This window comes from Helianthus annuus, chromosome 11 (assembly GCF_002127325.2).
Source record: "Helianthus annuus cultivar XRQ/B chromosome 11, HanXRQr2.0-SUNRISE, whole genome shotgun sequence".
NCBI lineage: Eukaryota > Viridiplantae > Streptophyta > Magnoliopsida > Asterales > Asteraceae > Helianthus > Helianthus annuus.
Window position 1 is genome coordinate 25,262,431 of NC_035443.2, and position 24,316 is coordinate 25,286,746.

The 24,316-nt window shown below is 33.7% G+C and overlaps 1 protein-coding gene and 1 long non-coding RNA gene across 2 annotated transcripts; one reads left to right on the plus strand and one right to left on the minus strand.

Moving 5' to 3' along the window:
- Positions 1–4,706: 4,706 nt before the first annotated feature.
- Positions 4,707–6,436, plus strand: LOC110889576 (NAC transcription factor 25). The gene is made up of 3 exons (XM_022137132.2): positions 4,707–5,000; positions 5,215–5,522; positions 5,651–6,436. The coding sequence occupies exons 1-3, from the start codon at positions 4,817–4,819 to the stop codon at positions 6,191–6,193; spliced, it is 1,035 nt and encodes a 344-aa protein (XP_021992824.1). The 5' UTR covers positions 4,707–4,816; the 3' UTR covers positions 6,194–6,436.
- Positions 6,437–12,325: 5,889 nt separating this feature from the next.
- LOC110891761 lies at positions 12,326–14,367 on the minus strand. The gene is made up of 3 exons (XR_002565538.2): positions 14,224–14,367; positions 13,130–13,197; positions 12,326–12,625 (listed from the first exon to the last, which is right to left on the minus strand). It is a non-coding gene; the product is annotated as an uncharacterized LOC110891761 (long non-coding RNA).
- Positions 14,368–24,316: the final 9,949 nt, after the last annotated feature.

Consider the following 24,316-nt stretch of genomic DNA (forward strand, 5'->3'; position numbering starts at 1 on the left):
TTTTCTTCTCTTTCCCTCCCCTCATATCCTTAAAAAAACTCGATAACATGGTTTTTTTATATTTTCATCTCTTTTCTTTCCCCTCCTCCTGTTAAATAAGACTCGAGAACAGAGTGTAAAGGATGAGATGATTTTTGTTACTGATGAAATTGTTTAAGAACCTTTAATCTATTTTTTAGACAACTTTTTTGTTTTTGAATTTTATGCTAAGGTCCCAATAAAGTCTAAACTGTGGAACCAAACTATTAGTAATGGTTTAGTTCTAGTGGCGGAACTAGAACATCAACTCAGGGGTATCCCAATTTTTTTTTATCGTGCAATCATAAAATATAAAAAAAGACAAAAAATAAATAAAGTAAAACAATTACATAATAGATTTGTCCTCTTCTTTTTTTCATAGCTTGAAATCGTTCCATCACATACTCATCTTTTACTTCACTTAAAAAATCCTTTTCGACCGCACAAACCATAGCATTGTTCAAAAATTCTTGGCCCATTCGATTGCGTAAATCCGTCTTGACAAGCTTCAATTTCGAAAAACATCTTTCAACGGTTGCGGTTGCAACCGGTACAAGCAAAGCTAACTTAACTACCCGATAAACTAAAGGACAAGAAATATGCGTTCCTGTTTCAACCATAAGACACGCAAGATCATTTATTCCATTCAAGTTGTCAAAGTTATCATCATCGCTTATTGTGTGACGAAATCGAAACAAACCTGTATTTTCTGTTCGAAATCAAACAAACCTGCCGAAGTTCAAGTGCCGATTATGTACTTCCGTTCGTTCGTTTTTTGGAGTCGACGTCTCTCACGTCTGTTCGTTCAATGATCTGCCGAAGTGCCACTGATGTTCGTTCAATGTTGTTGGCTCTTTGTTCGTTCACGTCTGTTCGATATCCAACAGTGATTAAACATACCGCCCAATTGCCCAAATCAATAATCATTCAATTTTGGCTATTATTTACTTATTTGGGCTTAGCAAATGTGTTATTATTTACTTATTTGGGCTTACCTAATGTGTTATTATTTACTTATTTGGGCTTACCAACATCTTATTATTTTGTAAAAAAAAATTTGAGGGGTGTCCTCGTACTTGTTCAGGGGTGTCCTATGTATAAAAATCGAAAAAATAAAATAAAAATTAACACTACTAGTAAAAAGTTGAGCCGTAGCCCGGGCTACGTCCCACATAACTAAAGGTCCGCCCCTGTTTAGTTCAGTTTGGTTTTAAATTTCAATGGTTTGATTTCGAAAAAAAACCATTATTAACGGTTAGGCTCACGGCTTGGCCTAAAAACCGTCAAAAACCGGACGGTGAACGCCCCTACTTGAACTCTCACCACTTAGAATGAACTACACCTTAACAAACCTTGTTAACTCATACTTATAAAAGCTTAAAAACAAAATCAATAAATCATAACAAAGGTATAACAAGTAAACGCATTCACAAATAAAAATATTTATATATTTCAATCAATATTCATTTCCTATACTTATCATTTTAACTTGACTTGAAACAAAATGCAATCTACGATCACATTATCAATGCTGGCACCATATGATGGAGACTAAAAGCCGATATTCGGTTCAGAAAAAAAAAATAAAGTAAATGTTTAGGGAGTTAATATTGAATTAAAAAATACACTACAAATGACATTAAATGTTAACTGAAAGGTGATTAGCGAAAGCAACCCTACCCCACCTTCGTTCACACATTACCTTATTACCAAATAAGATTAAAACAGAATTAGGTCACTTAATTATCCCCCTTTCAATTAATTATAATTAGTCTATGGGTTTTGCTATCTTCATTATCCCGTTACAAAAATAGAAGAGAATAACACCTACTTATAGTATAAGGTGTGAACATGTTAAATAATCATCCTATTTTTTATTTTTATTTTTATTTTCAAACATTTTGTCGACGAAATAAAAGGAAATGTTTACACATTTTTACACGTTTCTTCTAACTATAATTCCTTTTATCCTTTTAAAGTATAACATTAAGTGCTATTGCTATTATGAGTTGTGATTTGTGAACGGAAGGTTGACTTTGATAAGTCAATAATCGGAGCTAGACAAGGATGTAAAAAATATCGAATTCGATCTCAATGTAAAATGTATTCGAACCGTAAATTTGATGATCCGTACAACTTACGGTATTTCTAAATTTTGATAGAAAAGTTGCAGTTTCATCCCAGTATCAGAAAAGGCTAAAACTGGTTCAATCAGATAAGAAAACCTGCCGTGCAAAATTATAACTATAGGAACAGTTATATATTTGTATTATTATAATAAACGCAATATATTTATAATAGACTTAGGGTAGACATGTAAATGAGTAGACATGCAAACCCATCAAATATCAAATATCAAATATCAAGTGAACCATTCTTATGATGTTCATTCTTATTGTTTACTTAATAATTAACAAACAAACATCAACAAATCAATGTTTTTATTTATCTAAAACAATAAACATGTATCATGTATGCATGTCTAGTTCGTTTATTTACCTTCATGAACATCCGTTTATGTTAATTGTAAATATTTGTTCCTTTACATTTGTGAAAATTCTTTTGTGTTCATTTATTATTATTAGTTTATGTCTGTCCGTTTACATACTCATTCAAATAAGTTATTTATTAATATTGATAACTTTTCAGTCATTCGATGATATTCAGACTTTAGTTTGGAATATCTAACTTGTTGCTATCTGTTTGTGTTAATTTATGTTCATTTGTGTGTTTTTATCTGTTTATGTTCGTTTACAATATTAACGCACGAATGTAAACACATGTTCATTTCTTCTAACAAAGGAACACGGACAATAAAATATGTTTTTGTATAAGCTTGTGTTTGTTTAATGGTTTGGTGAAAACTAAACAAACAAACACAAACATAGCTCAGTTTGTGTTCTTTTGGTTTGTATACTATGTGGGTCTAATATATATGTGTGTTAGAGTGAAACCTAATAAAGTTATTTAATATAGTTTTTGGGTTTAATAAAATGAAATGGGCGGATGCCTAGAATTAGGGGGCTTTGGCATGAATTATGTCATATACCAAACATTTTATTGCAGGGATTACGTGTGATAAAAGAGATAATTATGTAAAACAGATTATTTAACATGCATGTGTTTGGTCACATGTTTAAGGATCATGCAATTAGTGACCATGCCTGATTCTGTTACATATGAGATATGTGTGAGAGGGAAAATAAGGTTAGATGGTCGGCTCATTCTTTTCTCCTTCCTAAAATCTCCAAACACACATTTTATTTGAGAATCTTAATTTGTATTTGTTTAAATAATTAACAGCTCTTTACATTTATTGGAAAAAACATTTTTGTTATTATTTTTTAGATAATATCATATAGTTTTCTTTTTAAACAACGAATCAGCCGGTCCGACCGAGAACTAGCGCTGGTTCAGTCTTGCTAAAAGGGTCAAGTGTTGCATGATTTTATATCATGTAACTTTTAAATAACATTTTTACAAAAACATTAAACTGATGAGTTTTAGATGATTTTATCTTTTTCGTTTATATAAATTTCTCCGTATAAAATCTCTCTCTTTATGGTTATTTATTCTTCTGTATGATCTTGTGGGGCCTTGGAATAAAACCTAGACAAGAGGATTGGATGCGGATTTAGTACTTGTCACAAGTCAACATGATGGATCACTATTTGCTTAGAAATCAACCAAAAATAATTAATATATTCATTAAGTCTTCAACTAAGTATCGACATTACTTGCCAATGAGCTGGTGATAGAGTAGTAAGGGAGAGACCCGATGTTCTAAATGACTCGGGTTCGATTCCTGCCGTCCCCATTAGTTTCTGCGGCACATGGTGATGCTGGGAGACTATGCGAAGATTGCTAGTTCGATCTTTAAAAACCGAGCGGGTTTTACCTCACCACCCTATCATGCCTTCGGGCGAGTGTTCACGGGCTTCGGCGCTAGGTGAGGGTTTTCCCCGGTTCGGAGGCGAGTGTATCCCGATGTAGTGAATTTTGCCAGTAAACCATTTGGAGAATTCGTTGGTCGTTTAAAAAAAATATATCAAAAATACTTATTTAGTGTTTTATTGTATTTTAAATGCTTTTTTTTTTTTTCAAACATCAAATATTATTCAAGAAAAGCAACTAGGAGCTAGAAGCAAGGAAACAAACAATTTGCATGCTGATACAATTGAATTAATTAAAAACTACATCTATTTGTCCACTCTAGATTTTTGTACTTGGAGTTGTTCTTCACCCAAAGATACCCCATTGTCTTAATTTTATTAAGCAGATTTGGCACAACTTTGCGTAGATTATATCAGTACACCCCTTTCAAATGCACCAACACAAGATCAAATCACGACATAGAAAACGTATTTTGATCAAAATATTTTTATAAAAAAAAACTTAATTAAAACTGTATTAATTTGTGGTTTTTCCCTTCTATTATATTATAATGGACCAATCAAATTATTCGATTTGATGCGAAACCACGTACGACATCATGGGGACCCGGTTGATGTTTCATCGGACTGACTATGGTCTGCACCACTGACAACTGGGGTCCACCGAATTTCCATCTTCAATCCTGACTGCTAAATGACAATTCTACCCTCCCGCATATGACGTGGCGCCAGACTACTGAAACCAAGACCGTTGATTCTGTACGGTTCACCCTATATTAATACCATGGTCCTATACTCTTATAAAGATCCGCTTATTTACATCTCTTTCTTTCTAACACACTCATGCTCTTAACTTCTCTGATCAAACCCCAAATCAACATCACTTGAACTGATCTTCTTTGATTATGGAGAGTACAGATTCATCCACCGGTTCGCAGTTGCCTCAGCTGCCGCCCGGCTTTCGCTTTCACCCCACCGATGAAGAGCTCGTGGTTCATTACCTTAAGAAAAGGGTATCCGGTGCACCTCTTCCTGTGGCCATTATCGCCGAGATCGACCTCTACAAGTTCGATCCGTGGGAGCTCCCCGGTAAGCATCATAATAAGAACTTTTTAGTCAGAGGGTCATCATAAGTTTCTGTTACAGTTAGTTAGGGTCCTCATGTTTATCTTAGAAAAATTAATAATAAATATCACAAATTTTGAAATTTTAAACATCAGCGAACCCTTTTGACCCTCTTTATACATCGTGTTTGTTTTGTGGTTCTTAAACTATTAATTAATTGATTGTGTGTGTTTTTTAGCTAAGGCGACGTTTGGGGAGCAAGAATGGTACTTTTTTAGCCCTAGAGATCGGAAGTACCCGAACGGGGCTCGGCCTAACAGGGCCGCAAACTCGGGGTACTGGAAAGCCACCGGAACTGATAAGCCGGTGATGACGTCAGGCGGTACACAGAAAGTTGGTGTGAAGAAGGCACTTGTTTTTTATGGAGGAAAGCCACCAAAAGGGGTTAAAACGAATTGGATCATGCATGAATATCGGCTTACGGATGGTAAAACCATCTCCAAACCCCATGGTTCTGATCCCACCAAACAAAAAGGCTCTTTGAGGGTAATCATTAATAATCTTTAAAGTTTATTTCATTTCTGATATCTGATATAAGTGACACGTCAGCTCAAGAAAGTTCAGGGTGTTATAATATTACAATGATAATAATGTTTTCTTTGATGAATTTGTAGTTAGATGATTGGGTTTTGTGTCGAATCTACAAAAAGAGCAATACTCAAAGACCGATGGATAGCGACGGATGCGATCATCACACCATGACTGGAATGCTAGCATCTATACCTCCATCCATCTCGCTAGCCGGCGGCCACCACCCAATGATGCAAAACCAAGAAACCAACCTCCTATTTGATGTTAGAATGAACTCAAACGAAACCGAAACCGACAACAACACCAACACCAACACCAACAACATCACTAACCTCCTTCCTTTAAAGAGGTCACTATCCGGTCTTTTCTGGACCGAAGAGGGCGCCAACGGCAACACCGGAAACTCATCAGCCACATACACTAAAAGGTTTCTAACACCGGAGAGTAACAGTGATATAAGCCCCATGGCCACAAGAACCAATGAGGAAAACAGTGGTTCTATAGCAAGTTTACTGAGTCAGTTACCACAAACACCACAATTGCAGCAGCAAACAATGTTGGGGTCTATTGAAGACGGTGTTTATCGGCATCCATATCAGTTGCAGGGCATGAATTGGTACTCTTAGAGATCAGTTTTGGAAAGTGGGTATGATTCCAAAAGGGATAAAAGTGAGAAACTGCACATCTTGTTTTCCATTGGTCACTAAAAACCCTAAAAGGTAAGAATGATCTTTAAACTTTTCTGCAACAGTTTAATCTTCTACATCATTTATATGTAACTTAACAAGTTATTGTAATATGTATATGTAGAAGTAGTTTATATATATAGCATTCTAAAAACCATTATCACAATATTATATCATATATATTATGCACTTGCTTGCTGATTAATTCATTACTTTTCTCATTTTCTGACTACAGTTAGAATTCAATATTTATCATTCAAGTTAATTGAGCGTATGCGTATGTGTATGTATATGTGTATCGTATGCGTATATGTATACATGTTTGTATGCATGCGTATGCGTATACGTATACGTATACGTATACGTATGTGTATTTTCTTTTGTTATTTGCTTTTGCTCAAGTCTAAATACCATGAATGCTTGAATGCATCTAAATGATATGTTGGATTAATGTTTGAGTGCTACTAGCTAGCTAGCTAGCTAACCTCATACATATATTGGCTCCTTAGGTTAGCTTTTGATCTTTACATCAAGATGATAATATGGCAAGCATCACAAAAATAGGGTGAGAAAGATCAACCCCTTTTAAACCTTTTATATCATTGCCTTTTACACCCTTTCAAGAGTTAAAAAGATTGAAAAGGATTCGATAAACAAAAGCTAATGGGGTATGAAATGCCACTAACAAATTGAATACAATGTATGTTACTTGTTCATTATCAAAATTCCCGATAAGAAAACGACAAAAACAAAAAAATATCATGCGTTTAATATCTCGATCATATAAAATTGTCTTCAGCTGTATTTTCAATGATCAGTTCACATCCATAAAAGAATCAACAGATAATAAAGTGGTGGGGATATCTATCACGTAAATTAACCTTTGACATCACTTAGATGTGATACTTAATTTGTTATTATCTCTAAATTAATGAACTTTAGAAATTAATTTATATTAATGTGGCATGATAGGGTCATTTTCCTGGATGAGACTTGTTAATTAACCACACCTCACAAAATCCTCTTTATTTTTTATTGTTTAATTTTTTCTTTTTAGTGGACCATTGGGTTGTCATCAAAAGGAATCATAATCTTAATACCACACAAATTAAATCACACTGTTTGCATTTCTTTCCTTTTTTAGTAAAGTGTACAAACCAACTTTATTACGTTCTGCATCATTAGTAACTTTATTCGAAAATCTTAATGGGACAATCTTGATATGCACCATCTTTTTTTCTCAGCCCTCTCTTTCATAGCTGAATTGAAGCTATCTTATTACCTAATTAAATAACCCAAATACATATATGATAAAAATGATGTTTTTTATATATTTGAACACGTATAACTATACGTGTTCATGGTATATGACTAATATAAGAGGCATATAAGAGCGAGCTAAGAGGTGTTTACATTAGACGAATACTAAAGCGATGTCGATGATCAGAGTGAGTTGTACGTTTAGGATAAAAGTTATATATTTTTTAAAATTGTGTCAAATAGGATGAAGATAAAACTTGATTGTTGTTATGAATAAGAACGTAGAATGGAGTTCAAATTATTTGTAACATCGCAACCAAAATCTGTAGCTTGCAAAGTTCAAGTGTATTCAAATTCAAGCATGAATACGACTTTATGGACTGTTTAATTTAATAATATAGCAACAAAAATGGAATGAAATTTTCTTATTTGGTTATTAAAAGTATGATATTTTTTAATATACATCAAAAAATATTGAGATGTCACATATGGTTGTTATTCTCTAACAGCATACATACTTCAATTAATCTTACTGAATTATAATTTGTTCAAACTTAAAACAAATTTAAATTTCAAGGTGGTAGCGTATTTTAGGGCTACTTAAATAGCCCGGAACTCGCTCGGATTAAGCTAAAAAAATTGCTCGTTTGTAAAACTAGACAACTCAGCTCGACTGCAGTTACTTTATTTTTACTTTCTATATAGGTATGTGAATTTTTGACGAGATAAGAAAAGAGACAAACCACATATGAAATTCGTGTTGAGTTAAACCTAACCGTATCTGCAGTGTTAATTTTGGGTTGAACCCAAGGGCATAGGTTAGCTAAACTACCCTGCTTGAGTCAACCAGCTTGTAGTAGGGGTGTAACCATGTAAATGAGTCGTGACACTCGCGAGGTACTCAAAATTAGTACGTGAAAATCTCGAATGAACTCAAGCTTTAATTGGAACTCGTTACATAATATACTCAAGCCTAAGTTTCGTATACTAAACTTTATGACACATGTGAACCTAAACGAATCTACAATTTATACAGATATAATAATTCTTATATAATATACTAAATGGATAATTATATATTATATTATATATTATATAATTATATAATTATATATTATATAATACTATAATTATAATTTGCAACATTGCTATGCAATATTGCTTGTACGATGTGCTTTCTTTGTTTTACTTGCATATTGTATTTGTACGGTACATGCTGGAAGTTTTATTTTGTATATAAATACAAGGGAGAATTTGCAACATTGCTATGCAATATTGCTTGTACGATGTGCTTTCTTTGTTTTACTTGCATATTGTATTTGTACGGTACATGCTGGAAGTTTTATTTTGTATATAAATACAAGGGAGAGAGAAAGACATTATAATCAGTGGCGGGGTTTAGGGGTATCCCAAATCTTTTTTTTTATAGTGCAATCATACAATAATAAAAAGAACAATAATAAATAAAGTAAAACAAATATTTAATAGTTGTTTGGGTTTTGGGCTAAGTTTATCAATTATATTTAGGGTCTTCTTTAAATTCTATTATTTCTAAAATTTGGGCTTATTTTATCATTGTGTCTTAATTATTCTATAAGTTTTCGGGTTGTAAAATGTTTGAGCTTATAAAAAAATTGGGATTTTAGTAATATAAATTATCTAATTTTCTGGTTAGGGGTATTCTCTTATCTTTTTTAGGAGTATCCTTTATATAAAACTGGAAAAAACACTACGAATACGCGTTTGAGCCGTATCCCGTGCTACGGCTCCTAATATTATAGTTCCGCCCCTGATTATAATCTAATACATTCAGATTTTAGAGTGAGAACAGAGAGATCTTTAAAGAGAGAGAGAGAGAGAGAGAGAGAGAGAGAGAGAGAGAGAGAGTGAACGGTGGAAGCGTCACCGTTTCCGGTGGTGTTCCCGTCGATGCATGGCAGAGTGTCTGACTTCCTACGGGGTTTTTAACCCCCACTTCACCGCTTGCACCGCGACTCTCTATCTCTCAGCCTCATATTCCGCCTATAATCGGTGGCTTGAGTTGTGCTTTGTTGTTTGGTTTCTTTCAGCGTTGGCTTATCTCTGTTTCATTTGGTTTTTTTGTTACACCCTAAGCCATTTTTAACTAAAATGCATGCAGCGGAAAAATACGAACCATAAAATTTCTTACTTTATAAACATTGTTTAATGCTTGGAACCCATTTTAGTATTTCTTTTAAAAGTATTACATATTTACATCGTTCAATCATGCTTATAATATTTATTAAGACAAGTATTTAAAACACTACGCAACCGCACTCCCGTGCAATCCATGTTCTAACTCGATCTTCAATCATTCCATACTTTATATGCAAGACTGATATAATCTGAAGTCACCAAACACACATTAATAGTCAAGTAAGTGATTTCATGTCACACCCCAACCAATGGCGGAAACATCGGGATGAGACGAAGTGTGAAGATTGCAAGAGATATCATAACGCTATTTGTGACAATATTTAATAAACCGATTTCATTTCATAATTCATTTGTGAACATTACAAAGAAATCAAATAACGGCAAGTTCAAAGGAATTACAATACAACATAATCAAAATTGATACAACGATTAAACCTAAACGTCTATATGTGTATCTAGGCATCAACGCTACTTCATTTCATAGCATCATCATCCTCAACCTGTAACATGTTTAAAATAAAGTTCAATGCAAAAGCAAAGGCGAGTATACAAGTTTAAGCATAAGTATAAGTATAAAAGTTTAAAACGAATCCACATGGCAACTTAGTTTATACGAGATCAACCTATCGTGGCATGCAATATTTCTAGCCAACCTCTGTTTACGCAAGAAAGTTTAATTAATTCAACATGACCCAAGTTTAAGGGGGGCGGTGCGTTACTCCTATAGCGCTATACATGTCGAAGGGAGACTCGTGAGAGCTAATGACTAAAACATATCACATAAGTATGGTCCACGTAAGCATCAAGTATCATAACATGGTATTCATGTATAAGGATTGTTTGTGCATTGCATAAAGAATAAGTTTAAGTGTAGTTTAATAGTAAAACATGTTACACCCCAAAAAGTGGTAAACATAAAAAGGGGGTTGCGAGTATACTCACAAAATTTGCATATGCTTTCCGATTATCCAATGTGACGAAGTTGATGAGGTTAGAAGGTTGAATATGTTCGTGTAGGGATTTAGGAAGTTAAAACACAAGAATATAGGTATTCGAAAGTAATCATCCTTTAACACCAAGTACTTGTTCTTGACACTATGAAACCTCAAGGGTTAATGTTTTCATGAGTAATATACTCATTAGAATCGTAACAAGTCTTATGTCTTAGATGATGTTATTCTAATATCTTGACGAATGAACACAAGTCCATCATCAAGGGTTCGAATAGTATATATATGTATAAGTATTATATGTATTATTTAGTCCATTAGTCAAGCATGAGGTAGAAGATAAATCTTCATTTAGGTACCTCGATTGTGTCATAGAATTCATGTAGGAGGTAGGAAGAGCAAACTTCCATTTAGGTACCTCTTATGGTTCACCACTACACTTGATGTAAAAACATACAAGGAGGGTCATGAACTAATAACAATACAAGAATAAGAAACAACTACACTATGAGAAATCATCAAGTAATGTGGGGATTCTATGTTGGACAACCCAAGTTAGTCCATAATCACACCTACATTAAGTCTTGGACTTAAACATTACTTATGGGTTAAAAACCCTAATTAAAACCAAAAGTATTTGAGGTTTATCCTCTGATGTTGTATGTCTTAACCTTGTTTTTAAGCTTAACCAACCATAAGATAGGTTGTAAGCATTAGGACATAGGTGTGAGATGAGTTAGACTCAAGTTTGATAAGTTTAAACAAAGATTAGTAAAGCTTAATGAAAGCAGTGAACTTTAGAGCCTATTTGCCGGAGTTCCAGGGACTAATTTACTGTGAAAAACCCATGGAATCGAAGCTAAGGTCAATCCAAGCACATAGGAAAAAGAATGGAGTAAATCGGACAAGAAACGAGTGAGTTATGCTCACTTTAGTGAAGCTTGCTGAATCTGCCCGAAATTCTGATGTTGCTGCGAATTTAGAGTGGTTTGGGAGTGATTAGAGAGAGTTGAGAGTGTTTAGAAAAGTGAAAATGGCTTGGAGATGCCTTGGTATTTATAGGGAATGAATTAGGGTTTAAGTTGGTTGAGTATTAATGTAATTAGGTGGGACTTTGAATAATAAAGATGGAGCCAAAAGGGAGGGAGCACAACTGGTCATGTTTAGCTGTTCATTTAGACCTGGCCGAAAGTGGCTGTTAATCAGCCAAGAAATTGCCTTATCCCTTTTCTTTTTGTGTGACAACTCTAGGTCTAGCACCCATTATATTTAATTATTTAATCGTGTGGTTAGTTGAAGTTAAAAAAAAAAAAAAACAACCAATTCACCCTTGGCAGTTGCGATCACATGTCTGCCATGTTTCATTCTTTTATTTTTTTTTATATTTTTTTTGAATACTACTAATATGTATGTTTGAAGAATTCAACATCAACGTTGATTGTTGATGTTACACATATTATAGTATTATATTATTAATATTATTATTATTATTATATTACTATTTTATTATTAATAAAATTATTATTATTATTATTATTATTATATTATTACCAGAATTTAATCACGTATTTAATAGTTAACAAGCATTAATAAGTTATGAGTACTAGTATGTTGGGTATCGGTTGCGCGTATGAATTCGAGATGGGTAACGTATAACCCAAGTATTGCGACACGTATAAGCCTGTAAAAAAATAGAATTTCATTAAGATCGAAGTCTTGGATTTACAATGGTTTGAAACGAAATACAAAAGGAACAAACTTCTAAAAAAACAGAAATACAAGACATGTTTTCTAGTTAAAGAAAGTTACGAAAAAGCGGGGCGTTACATTTCATACCGTACATATTCAAAGTATAAATGAAATTCAACGAAAACCAATTGATCACGTCAAATCCCCTCTACAAGTGAGGGTTCATTTGGTTAAAATCTCGAATCCGATCTCCAGATTGTAATATTCAACTCCCATGCATTCATTCTTAACATGCCTGCACTTTCATTACCATTTACATAACAATGTGGTTAACAATGTTATGATATATACGTACATACAAATCCCATGATCGTATTATCATGACCCAACTTTTACATACATACCTATTTCATACATACACGATTACAAGTGTCTATACGTCTCGTTATGTTCCACAATTATCCCACATGTGACAACTATACCTACCCAACGATTTAGAACATATAAGACCTTGCGTACTATACATTCTAATCTAATCTAATCCACACCTTAACGAGGTCTTAAGTTACGGGTGCAACATTCTAACATTTCCAATTTTCATAAATATTTGACCCTTATGGCTAACGAGTAATTACACGAAAACAACTCACATTCAATATCGAATAAATAACTTTCATGGTCTTAACAAATCAACATAGGCTTTTAAAAATATATAACCATATAAGCATATAATATGTGCTCATAACCTTTATGACAACGAGACTAATAACCCATATTAAAGTGGATGTAAACCACTCACCTTCGCTCGTAGGAAAGTCCTCCCCATTTCCACTTGTTTGCCATGTTGTCTTCCAAGCTTTCCCGCACCTAGCTTGGCAACAAGTTCATTCCTTCAATAATTAGAATACACCTTGTGGTTGTAGAAGACATTCAAATATATTGATAATTTTCCACATACTATCTTATGTATTCATCTACAATAATACTTCTCTACTAAGATTATTGACTTTATAGTCAACTCGTTTTAACTATTTAAGTGAACACTTGCACAATCTATTTTTATGCATATAAACACTTTAAACACACATCAACAATTGTAATAATTCATCCAAAACAACATTTAGTTTTTATGCAATGGGTATTTAGACAATCACTCGTGTTAAGTTCATAAAACACATTCTTTTCACTGATGCGTTTTTGTGCAGCTGCTATTCTCGACCCATTTTCACCCTTGTATAATCCGATTTAGTTCAACTTGTTCAAATATAAAACGCCGTACATTCTGATAGCTTTCCAACCATGTATCTTACGCCTTAAACCGAGCTACAGTTGATTTTATACGATTTTTTTAAAAACAGATCAGCAGCACAATTCCTTTCAATCAGCATTGCTGAAAGTTCTGAGTTGCTGCTAAAAAATATCTATTTTGGCCCGTTTAACATTGAAACCAAGTCTATATGTTCAAACATGAAATAGAATAAACTCAGAAGGCTTTCTAAGCATATAAAGCTAATAAACACATGAATTTTCTATGATTTTACACGGATTTTATAAAACAGGTCTGCAACTAATTCAACTTCAACATAGAACCTTTTAAACTCTAACTTTCATTTTCTTTAAGACATTTCCACAAACACTTGGTGTGCATCTTAGTAAAGGATCCATGTCAAATCTATATAGACTACTTGATTCCATCATTAGCATTCATGAACAATGATTCTTCCATATTAATAACTAATTTATCTTTATTAATCATTATTCAACACATTAGCATAGAAATAAAAGGAACTTAATAAGCAAAAGCTTGCATAACTCATCTCTTCATCAACTAATTACACGTCTAGAACACATAATAACATCCACATTCATCTTTGTGAGGCTGTATAATCATACCTTGCTTGAGGATACTTATTCATTCTAGATCTTCTAGATTCTAGCTCAAATCCACCATGCATCATCAAATCTTTTTGGATTTTATCTTTATTCTTGTGTTAGATGTAGGTATATAAGAACCCTAGCCAAAAGTGGAGATTTTAATTTGATTTGGGGCTCCTCTTTTCGTTCTCCTCCCTTAGTTAAACCAGATTTTTAGTTTAGTTTTACAATTTGACAATTTAAGCCCCTCTAGTTTCGGTTTTAGGCCTATTTTTGTCAAAACTTCCATTTACCTTCATATTTAGTTCACTTGAACATACCATATGTCAAATAAATCCCTTCCTACAAAAGACTTGCTGGAAATTAATTAAGTTTGACTAATTTATAGTTTTAACCCTTATAGTTTAGTAATTTCCACTTTTGACCCAAATTTCGCTTTTCTTGCAATTTAACTAGTGTAGTTCTTTTTATTAACTTACATGATGAGTTTGCCTTCATATCTAGTCGGGTTTATTACCAAATAGTTTAAATTATATAGATAGCCCTTGTAGTTTGGTTTTTGACACCCCATACCCAAACTTCAACTTTTATTTTAAAAACACATCTAGTTTTCCAATTCAAATCAAAAAGTGCATTTCTACTAAATTAATAATGTTACTTCCAAGCTTACTTTAAATGTTCCTTGAGCTTTACTCCATTCAATTAAATGCTTAATATTTAAGTTAACGTAAGTCCCAGATTTTAGGATCCTTGTAGTTTGGTCTTTGACATCTCGTACCCAAGCTATAACTTCCATTTTCCCATCTCATGTAAATCCACATAATGGGATGTTACACACACTTTATAACATTTCAAGTGCAACTTGTTTTAATATACCATATAATATATTAACCCATATAATTATGCATGTTTATAGCCTAACTTTGATAATTTACATAAACAGTCCTTCTAGTTTGGTATTCTTTGTCTTTTGCCCAAACTTTCACTTCCTTACAACTTTTCTAGCATTGCCAATCCTACTAACTAATTTACTTTCATTATTTGGTACTTTATAGGCAAAATATGGTAAAATACATATTTAGCCCTTATTGTTTGATTTTTGACATCTTATACAAAAAAACTCTCATTTCACCTCATTGATATTTTAATGTTTCAAACTAGCCTTTGAAGGTTTCCGACCAATATAAATATCTTTCACACCATATTGGATGCCTACTGGACCTTACCAGTTAAAAACCTTTCAAACATCTTAAGTTAAGGTAACTCCAAATTTTGGGGCGTTACATTTTTATCCGATGTATGTTGACGGATGATGTGGTCATTTGTGTACTTTTTTTTTATGTTCACTATGGTCTAAACCTTTTGGGTTTTTCATATGGCTTACCAACCAGTGATGCAAAAGAGTAATTCTATGTAATGAGGTTTTGTACTTTGTGCTTTCTTTGTGTTCCTAGCATCTTGTCATTGTACGGTTTAGCTTACAAAGTTAAAGCTTATTTGGGAACCTTTATTATGTATATAAAATTTGGGGGGTTTTGCTTTTTCTCACTCGATGATGATGAAACAAATCTCATCCGAGAGTATGCTTCCTATGTATTGTAGCATTAACTTGATCAGATGCACTTGAAATTGTGTATTGCACTCGATGATGATGACGACTTACTCATCAGAGAGATGCGATGGTTCATTGTTGGCTTGGTTGTGTACCATTTTCTTAGGTTTTTGTTTTTAGTTGTGGCTGTAATTGGGACTCTGATTGTCTGTTTTATCAATTGGCAGTGGTTTTGGGTTTGCTATCCTACTTTGGTTTTCGAATGTGGTTGTATTTGGGACCTTGATTATGTGTTGTATCGTTTGGTTGTGGTTATGAATTCGCTTGGTTGTGATGATGTTAGGATCTGAGTTTGATAAGATTGTGTTTGTTTAACTAAAATGAAGATGAATGATAAACAATTGCAGCAGAATTATATGAATAAACTTTCAACACAATCAAAGAGAGAACAATTTTCAGCAAACATGTTTATAATAGAATCGGATGATTGTATTTGATTACAATAAATAAAACTATTGCATGCATGCACAAAGTCTCCCCCTCAGCCTGAGCTCACAATGGTTTGTTCGTACAGAATGACTTGGAGAAGAAGAGAGCTAATAGAACAGTACAAGGCACTGTTCTATTTATAGTACAGAACAAACAACTGAAGCATCTTTGCTGACGTCACCATGAAAGTGACATCTAACCTCCTAACAACTTACAAATACTGCCTATTACAAACACTGTTAGACTAAACTACTGATTACATCAATACAAAGAAATAAACTAAACTACTGCTTCTCATTCCACTGTTATACTCCTAGTAGTGCTTTGCTTCATCGGCAGTACTTGAACCATAACAGTGGATTGAGTATCAGTGCTTTGTCTTCAACAGTCTTTAGGTCTTCATCAGTTGTTGAAGATCAGCAGTTGTTTGTGAAGGGCAGTACTTGAAAGTCATAAGATGTTAGGCCACATTCAAGGAGGAAGACTGATGCAAATAACTGCTTATTATGAATCCACTGATCTGATCCAGTTTTGGCTTTATCAACTGTTCCTTTGGTAGGGTTCAATCCCAACAGATGAGTTCACAATTTTGTCTGATAATTGATGAGGATGGTGTGGCATGGCTGACGGATGGTGGGTATTGACCTGCAACCCGTCTTGTAGCCAGTGGCGGACCCAGAAATTTTTTCCTGTGGGTGCGGAAAAAATTTAAAGATTTTAGGCCCCTAGCTATATAAAAAAATTCAGTTCATAGCGGGTCGGATTGGGTCGGGTCGGGTCATGTAAAACCAGTAAACATAAACAAATAAAGTTTTACGGGCCGAATCAGATCGGGTTGGGTTGGGTAAATTTCAATTTTTAAACAATCAAACCCTATTTTCTAACCTCCTATCACATTAACAAACAAAGTTTCAAGTAAAACAGTAAACAACAATAAAAAGCCTTCATAAGTAAGTAAATTAACAACAAAAAACCATCAAAGTTCAAATGCTACCTACTTCTATTTCTCCTAATAATTAAATAAAACAACAAAAAAAAACTTATCTAAGACATAACTTAGTCTTTAACTAGAAGAATCCGACAAAAAAAAGTGGTCCAACCATTTTCTGTAGAGAAATCGCACCATAACTTCTTTACACATAGTTCTTGTCACATATTAATTTGCTGCGTAAGTTCGTAAAACAAAACAAAACACTTAAACAAAAAAAAACAATCATGTTCAACCAATACCATAGTCTATAATTTTCAATTTTAATTTTCAAACATTCAAACCCTAGTTTTAAATGTTGATTAGTAATACTTTAAACAAACAAAGCTTAAAATAAACAACAAAATCGTTAGAGTTAAATGCCATTTTAATCCTTGTGGTTTGGGCCATTTTGCCAGTTTAGTCCAAAGGTTTCATTTTTAACCTGTGGGTCCAAAAAGGTTTCACAGTTGCCATTTTAGTCCACTGGGTTAACTTCATCCATTTTTTTTGTTAACGAGAAGGCTAATTCGGTCATTTTATATGGCTGAATTGCCCTTTTAGTTAACAGAATTACATACAAAATGACCGAATTGGCCTTCTCGTTAACAGAAAAAATGGATGGAGTTAACCAAGTGGACTAAAATGGCAACTGTGAAACCTTTTTGAACCCACAGGTTAAGAATGAAACCTTTGGACTAAACTGGCAAAATGGCCCAAACCACAGGGACTAAAATGGCATTTAACTCAAATCGTTAAATACAAGTCTAGAAAAACTAAAAAACATCAAAAACATAAAAAGATCAAACTCTTATACATATATATTTTCTCATAATCACCACATAAAACAACAAAAAACAATCAATAAAAAAAGGGTAAATCTTTGGGTTAGGTTGGGTTTGGGCTTCGGTAGTTAGGTTAATAAAATTAGATTGTAGATTGAGTTAAGTAAAGTGAATAAGTGGTTAAAAAATAGTTATACAAATTGTGTTATATACTTATATGTTCATAATAATCAGTGTTTAATTTTTTTATAAATTCATAGTATTTTTTCTAAGGAGGGCGGTTGAAAATTTTCAAGGGGTGCGGTTGGGATTTTCGACAAAAAATAGTACTAAAAACCTTTTTTTAAGGGGTGCGGCTGCCTACCCACCATCGTGGGTAGGTCCGCCCCTGCTTGTAGCCATGTTTTTCATTAACTCTGAGACAAAGAAATACCGGCATCACTTAGGTGCAGCCTTTGAGATTGCTAAAAAATAGTGAAACCCATAATTAACGAAGCCTGAGATAGGTGAGGTGATGCAACGAGAATAATATGATTGTGAGTGTTTTATTAATGTAAAGGCATTTGAAATTTTCGAAGTTAAATAGGCTTCAGTAGCCTAAGCATCCTATGTAAGGTTTTTTTTTTCAGTGCAATGTGTGTGTATCGTTTAATTACTATGCTTCGATATTTAACCTCCCGCTCCTGACGCATCGCGACGGGAGGCTCCACCCTAGTTACATGATAAATAGTATCATATGATGAAGTTAACTAAATGATACTTTTATGTTGTTATATATAATATAATATAAAGTAAACATTCAATAAATAATAAACCAGTGGAGACCATACTAAACTCGAGTTTGAAAATCATACTTACAAATTGATTTTTAGCTTTAGATATAGAGCTTGAAACGAATTAAGCTCCAATTCGAGCTTTTTTATGTTAAACGAGTACTCTTGCCCGCCGCGTTGTGGCGTGTAAAAACAAATTGAACATGTACACAACGAAGGCTTTAGCATCCGAAAAATGCAATGCTTAATAATGATTAAATACATCAACAGAGTTCGCCGAAAAGATTATCGAGAGCATGACAACAGGTCCATTGCACAACACCGACACCTAATCTACAAGGGATAGCAGCAGGCCATTGAGTCAAGTCTGGCAGAGGTCCTGTGAGGGCAAGATAATTTTCACCATGGCTTTTTTGGCATCTTTTTCTAATTCACCTGCCGGCTGCCAGATTGAAATATGCAAGCATCAATTAGTAACAATTGTTTTCTTTCATGTGCAAGTGAAATAACAAAAAACCCATTAACCATTCTCTAATCAAGATTCCAAAAACACATCATTAACACTAACATATTATAACAATCAAGTGAAACCAGATGATTACCTGCATATTTCAACCGCAAGTGAACCTGCCTTTAATCTCGTACATTGAACCCAGATGATTGTCGGCCACATCAACAAAGAATATGCATTTTTGTTCAATAAAGATGACTCATTTGATAAAACTGGTCATTTAACTCGTTCAATGAAGATGACCCATTTAATAGTTTTTTGTTATGTGTGTATAATCTAGAACTTATCACGCCTTTACTTATTACCATTACCCTTACATACCACAATTCCCCAACAACTTTTTTGTAAGTAACATAAAAAATTTGAACCTTGGGTGTTCAAAACTAAATAACGATGAAACTTGATTACTATGTAGTGGTAGTTGTTGAATAAAAACTAAGGAACTTACAAATCATATCATAACAAATTGTACCCCAAAATAAAATAGACAACGACAAATGACAAAAATGGTCACAACCCAAGACCCCTCACCTGCACAATTTCAGTATTTTGAAGCTCCTGATCGATGAGCCAATATTCATGCATATCCCAGTTTGTCCTCTCACTTTTTGGGGCGCAACCACTATCACACACTAAACTTTTCTTCATCCCAACCTATCGAGACCTATGGTGAACCACTCAATCCTTTCTAGTAGTCTTCCAATACCTCCATTCCCATACTTCTTGTCAAGGACACTAAAAAAGTACCATTCCAAACCTCTGCTCTTTTGACTTAGACACACATGAAACAACCAAAGATGACACTATAGCATAACTCATTCACAAATCACATATTCTCATATATCATGATCTATATGTATAACAATTAACAATCAGATAGTCAATTTCATAACAACATGATCCTTAAACTATAGAATCCATAACAACATTAATCATAACACTTACAATGAGTGTTGTAGCTTTGTTCGTCGCCAGCGGAATTGATTTAAGTACGTCATAAGCTTCCTAATCCATACTCATATCCATAGCAAAGCATTTTGACAAAACTTCCTAAACCAACTTCGCCTATGTATGTCACACATGGCTTGCCGTCGGGTACCTGATGCATGCCTAAAAAGAAAATCCACATAATGGTTAATTTTCAAACCATCAATTTTATAATATGAAACGAAAATAATCAAAATTACATAGCGAAAATAAAATATGTATTGAGGCGCTATTGGAAGAAGAATACACCCTTGGTTTTAAAAAGCGCGTCTGAGGCGCACTGAGGCGCAGCTTAAGGGGCCTTTTTCGCTCAGCGCCTTGTGTAATTATAAGAAGCGCCCAAAAGGCGAAGATTTCAAGGTTTTTTGGGGGCTTTTGTAACAACCCTCAAATAATAATCCGTAATCGTAATCCCCAACACGTACGATGAAATTCTGTTTGAAAAATCAAATAAAAATGAAATTTTATCCTGTCACGGGCCACGACCAACTAAGAAAGATCTCTCGCGGGGCGCGAGCGACTTGTTTCTATCCGGACACGTAGAGGGACACGTGTCGTCATACGTGTCAAGACCACACCATGACTCAGCATACCCTAAACCGCCCTACGGTTCCTCGCGGGCCACGAAGGAAGAGGAAGAAACTCTCGCGGGGCGCGAGAGACTTCTGTTTCAGTTATAAATAGAACGAGCACTGCACATTTCAATTCGTTCAATTCTTTTCTTTCTCTTAGCCTCTATTATAACAAAATAGTAGCTCGGTATTATAATCTAAAACCCGAAACTCTGCCCGTTATTAGGGTAATAACTCTAATCACTGGTACGATACTTTATCCGATCAATTGAAACCGATCCAATGAATGTTTAAGTGTTGCCCGTATACGGCTATACTTTGTCATTCATCATGAAGGTTTTGATTTCGTGATCATCGTTAAAGTTGAATTGGGTTAATACACTAATTCGAGTTCCATTGTATCTAGAATTAGAAATTATACTCAGGGAGCTGTTTAACTAGAATGCTTAGCAATTAAGTAAACTTAGTGTTTAAGTAAACTTAATGATTAAGTAAAACTTAGCAATTAAGAAACTTAATAGATAAGTAAACTTAACAGCTAAGTAAGATTAATTAAACAGCTAAGTAAGATTAATTAAGTTAAGTAAGATTAATTAATCAGCTAAGTAAGATTAATTAGGCTAAGTAAGATTAATTAATCAGCTAAATAAGATTAATTAACTAAGTAAATTAAACACCTAAATAGATGTACATGAAAATACATATATATGAGGAAGGTGCATGGAAGGTATAAGAGAATATATATGTGGGTAGGAAGCTTTCTAGAAAATGTATAGGTAACTTTCTAGAAAAGGTATATGTAATTTCCTAGAAAGTACAAAGGAATCTTTCTAGAAATTTCATACTCCTACCTATAAATAGAAAGCTTAGAATTCATTTTTCTTTGCTCATTTATTCTATTCTTCTCTCTATACGTTGGTGTTCTAACCAATAATCACCAATACGATATTCTTTCCGATCGATTCGGGAACCAACTAATGAATGCCAAAGTGCTGTCTAAATAAGACTATACTTTGTGAATTTCGTTAAGGTTCTGATCTCGTGACCATCGTTAGGTTTGATATGGTTTTACACTAATACGTATTCCACTCTGTTAAACTGTATGTTTAACTATCAGCAGATCCATAAACTTACTATCAAACAAGATATTTAATCATTAGAAGATTCAGAACTATAAAGTAAATGCTTAGTTATCAGAAGGCGTAGAATCAAGAAGCTTGTTAAATCAAGACTGCATGCTTATAAAGTGAGTCATTCTGTTTTTATCAACCTACTTTGTAAAACCCTAAATGTTTTCCAGTTATAATTATAGGGATCAAGTCTTTTCAAATCTTTAATTACTGGCAGTAACTGGGGTATTGTGCACATTACTGCTGTATTATCACTCTTAGGTGGGCGAGCCTAATTTGCGATACTCGTCACTATTGGGTGACAGGACCCAATAGTGGTATGACCATAGTCATAGATCCGGTCGAGTGACAACTAGACCAGATAATTATAAGATAGGGGCAAATGTAAAACTCTTAATACTGTAAATTATAACAATGTGTCTTTTATACAAATTGAATGTACTCACCAGTATTTCCTGCTGACAAAACCTTTTAAAACGCGTTTCAAGTGATTACAATAGATTGGAATAAGAGTTGGATACGACACCAAAAGGCTTATAGAAGTGGCTCATTTTATCAACTAAATTAAATTAAGAAAAGTCGTTTTATGTATTCGAGCTTATCCCATATTAATGCTATGTAACACCCCAAAAACCGGGTTTGGTAATCAAACCACGTTGACAGTGACGGCGGGTAAAATACCGTTAGTGGTAAAAATTAACCCGGTAAATATTAGGATTTAAATAAATAAACTTGATGTTAATTAAAAGGAGGATAAATACTTTGAGAAAAACAAAGTATATAGAAGGCCCGGGCTAACGGGACTTAAAACAAAAACGGGTTATAACTTCCCCGAACCCACTAAGTAACTAGGAATATCAACCTTGTTAAATGAGTGTTGTTAAAATAATAAAGAAACTTGAAATAGGTAGCCTACTTAATAACAAACCAAAACATGAGGGACCAAAGTTGGATAACTTGAAAAACGGTTTTATAAACAAAAAAAAATAATATAACACAACACACACTTAAGGTGAGTGTGTGCGTGTGTGGAGATCGACCAGGAGGGTGCTCCCAAGAGCTCAAACCCTAAAACTCAACAAATCATCAAATTGAAGCTTGATTCAAGGCCAAAATCGATGCATGAATACATAGAAACGATCACCTAGTCATGGGGATCACAAGGTATGTCATAAAACCTAGATTGGTTAAATTTGAAAATTTAGACAAGTAGGTTACCTACAAATAGATGGTTGGGTTATGATCCAAAGTCGAAATTGAATGTCTATGTATGTTTAATTTTGTTAGTTAGGATGATATTATGAAAAATTTGATGTAATATTACTTGAAGATGATTAACAAGTAAAATAGAAAGTGAGTTTTCACTAAATAGTGAAGGTGATGATATGTTTGTGCTAGAAATCATCATAAATGATAGTTGAAGGAAGACACTTGAACAATTTGCAAGTTTGAGTATTTGATCATACATGATAGAGGATGAATTTGATGTCAATCTTGGTAAAAATGATTAGTTATGAACTAGTTAGTAAAGGTGTAAAATTATGCCCATTAGGTGTTTGTTAAAATGCCTAAACGAAAGCTAAATTGTTGAAATTTCGAGTGAAACACACATTTGAATAATATGGCAAATTATGCGAAATATGAAACGATAAACGTTCTAAATATCATGTTGATTTAGACTTAACTGTGCAAACCATGCTATCGAAAGTAGTTAACTTTTGATAAGTTAAGTTAACTAATTATGAAGTCGAATAGTAGTTTCGACATAGAAAATAAGTAAGGTGGAATAGTCGTGATTGTTAATGACGAATCTAACCACCTTGTAGATATTGACAATAGTTTGACGCTTAACGAGCAAGGTGGAGGCTTGGGAAAGAAGCGGTCAAACGAATCAAATGCGAGAAGAAAAGTGTAAATCGGACGAGAGGTAAGTAAAGCTTACGCCCCTTTACATTATCTATAAAATACTTAATTGTAAGTTGTGTATATGAATGTTATTAAGTGGTTGGTATATGATGTTCCGATATGATCTAATGAAAGTCGGAACAAGGGAAAATGGTAAGAAATCATGGATTATGGTAAAAAGGGTAAATTAAGTCATGTAATGACAAACAAATAAGAAACGGCTTTTAAGTAAAAGAGTTCAAAGAGAAAACCAGGATAGGTTTAAAGGGATGAAATGGTAATTAAATACCATCTCATATGGACAAATGGTCAATTAGACTAAATGGGTCAAATGGTGTTGTTAACACCATTTGACAATAACATTTGACAAACGTTTGTTGAGTTTTATGATTCACAGGAATTAACATAAGGCTCGCGTTACTATTAGCTAGTGATTAATA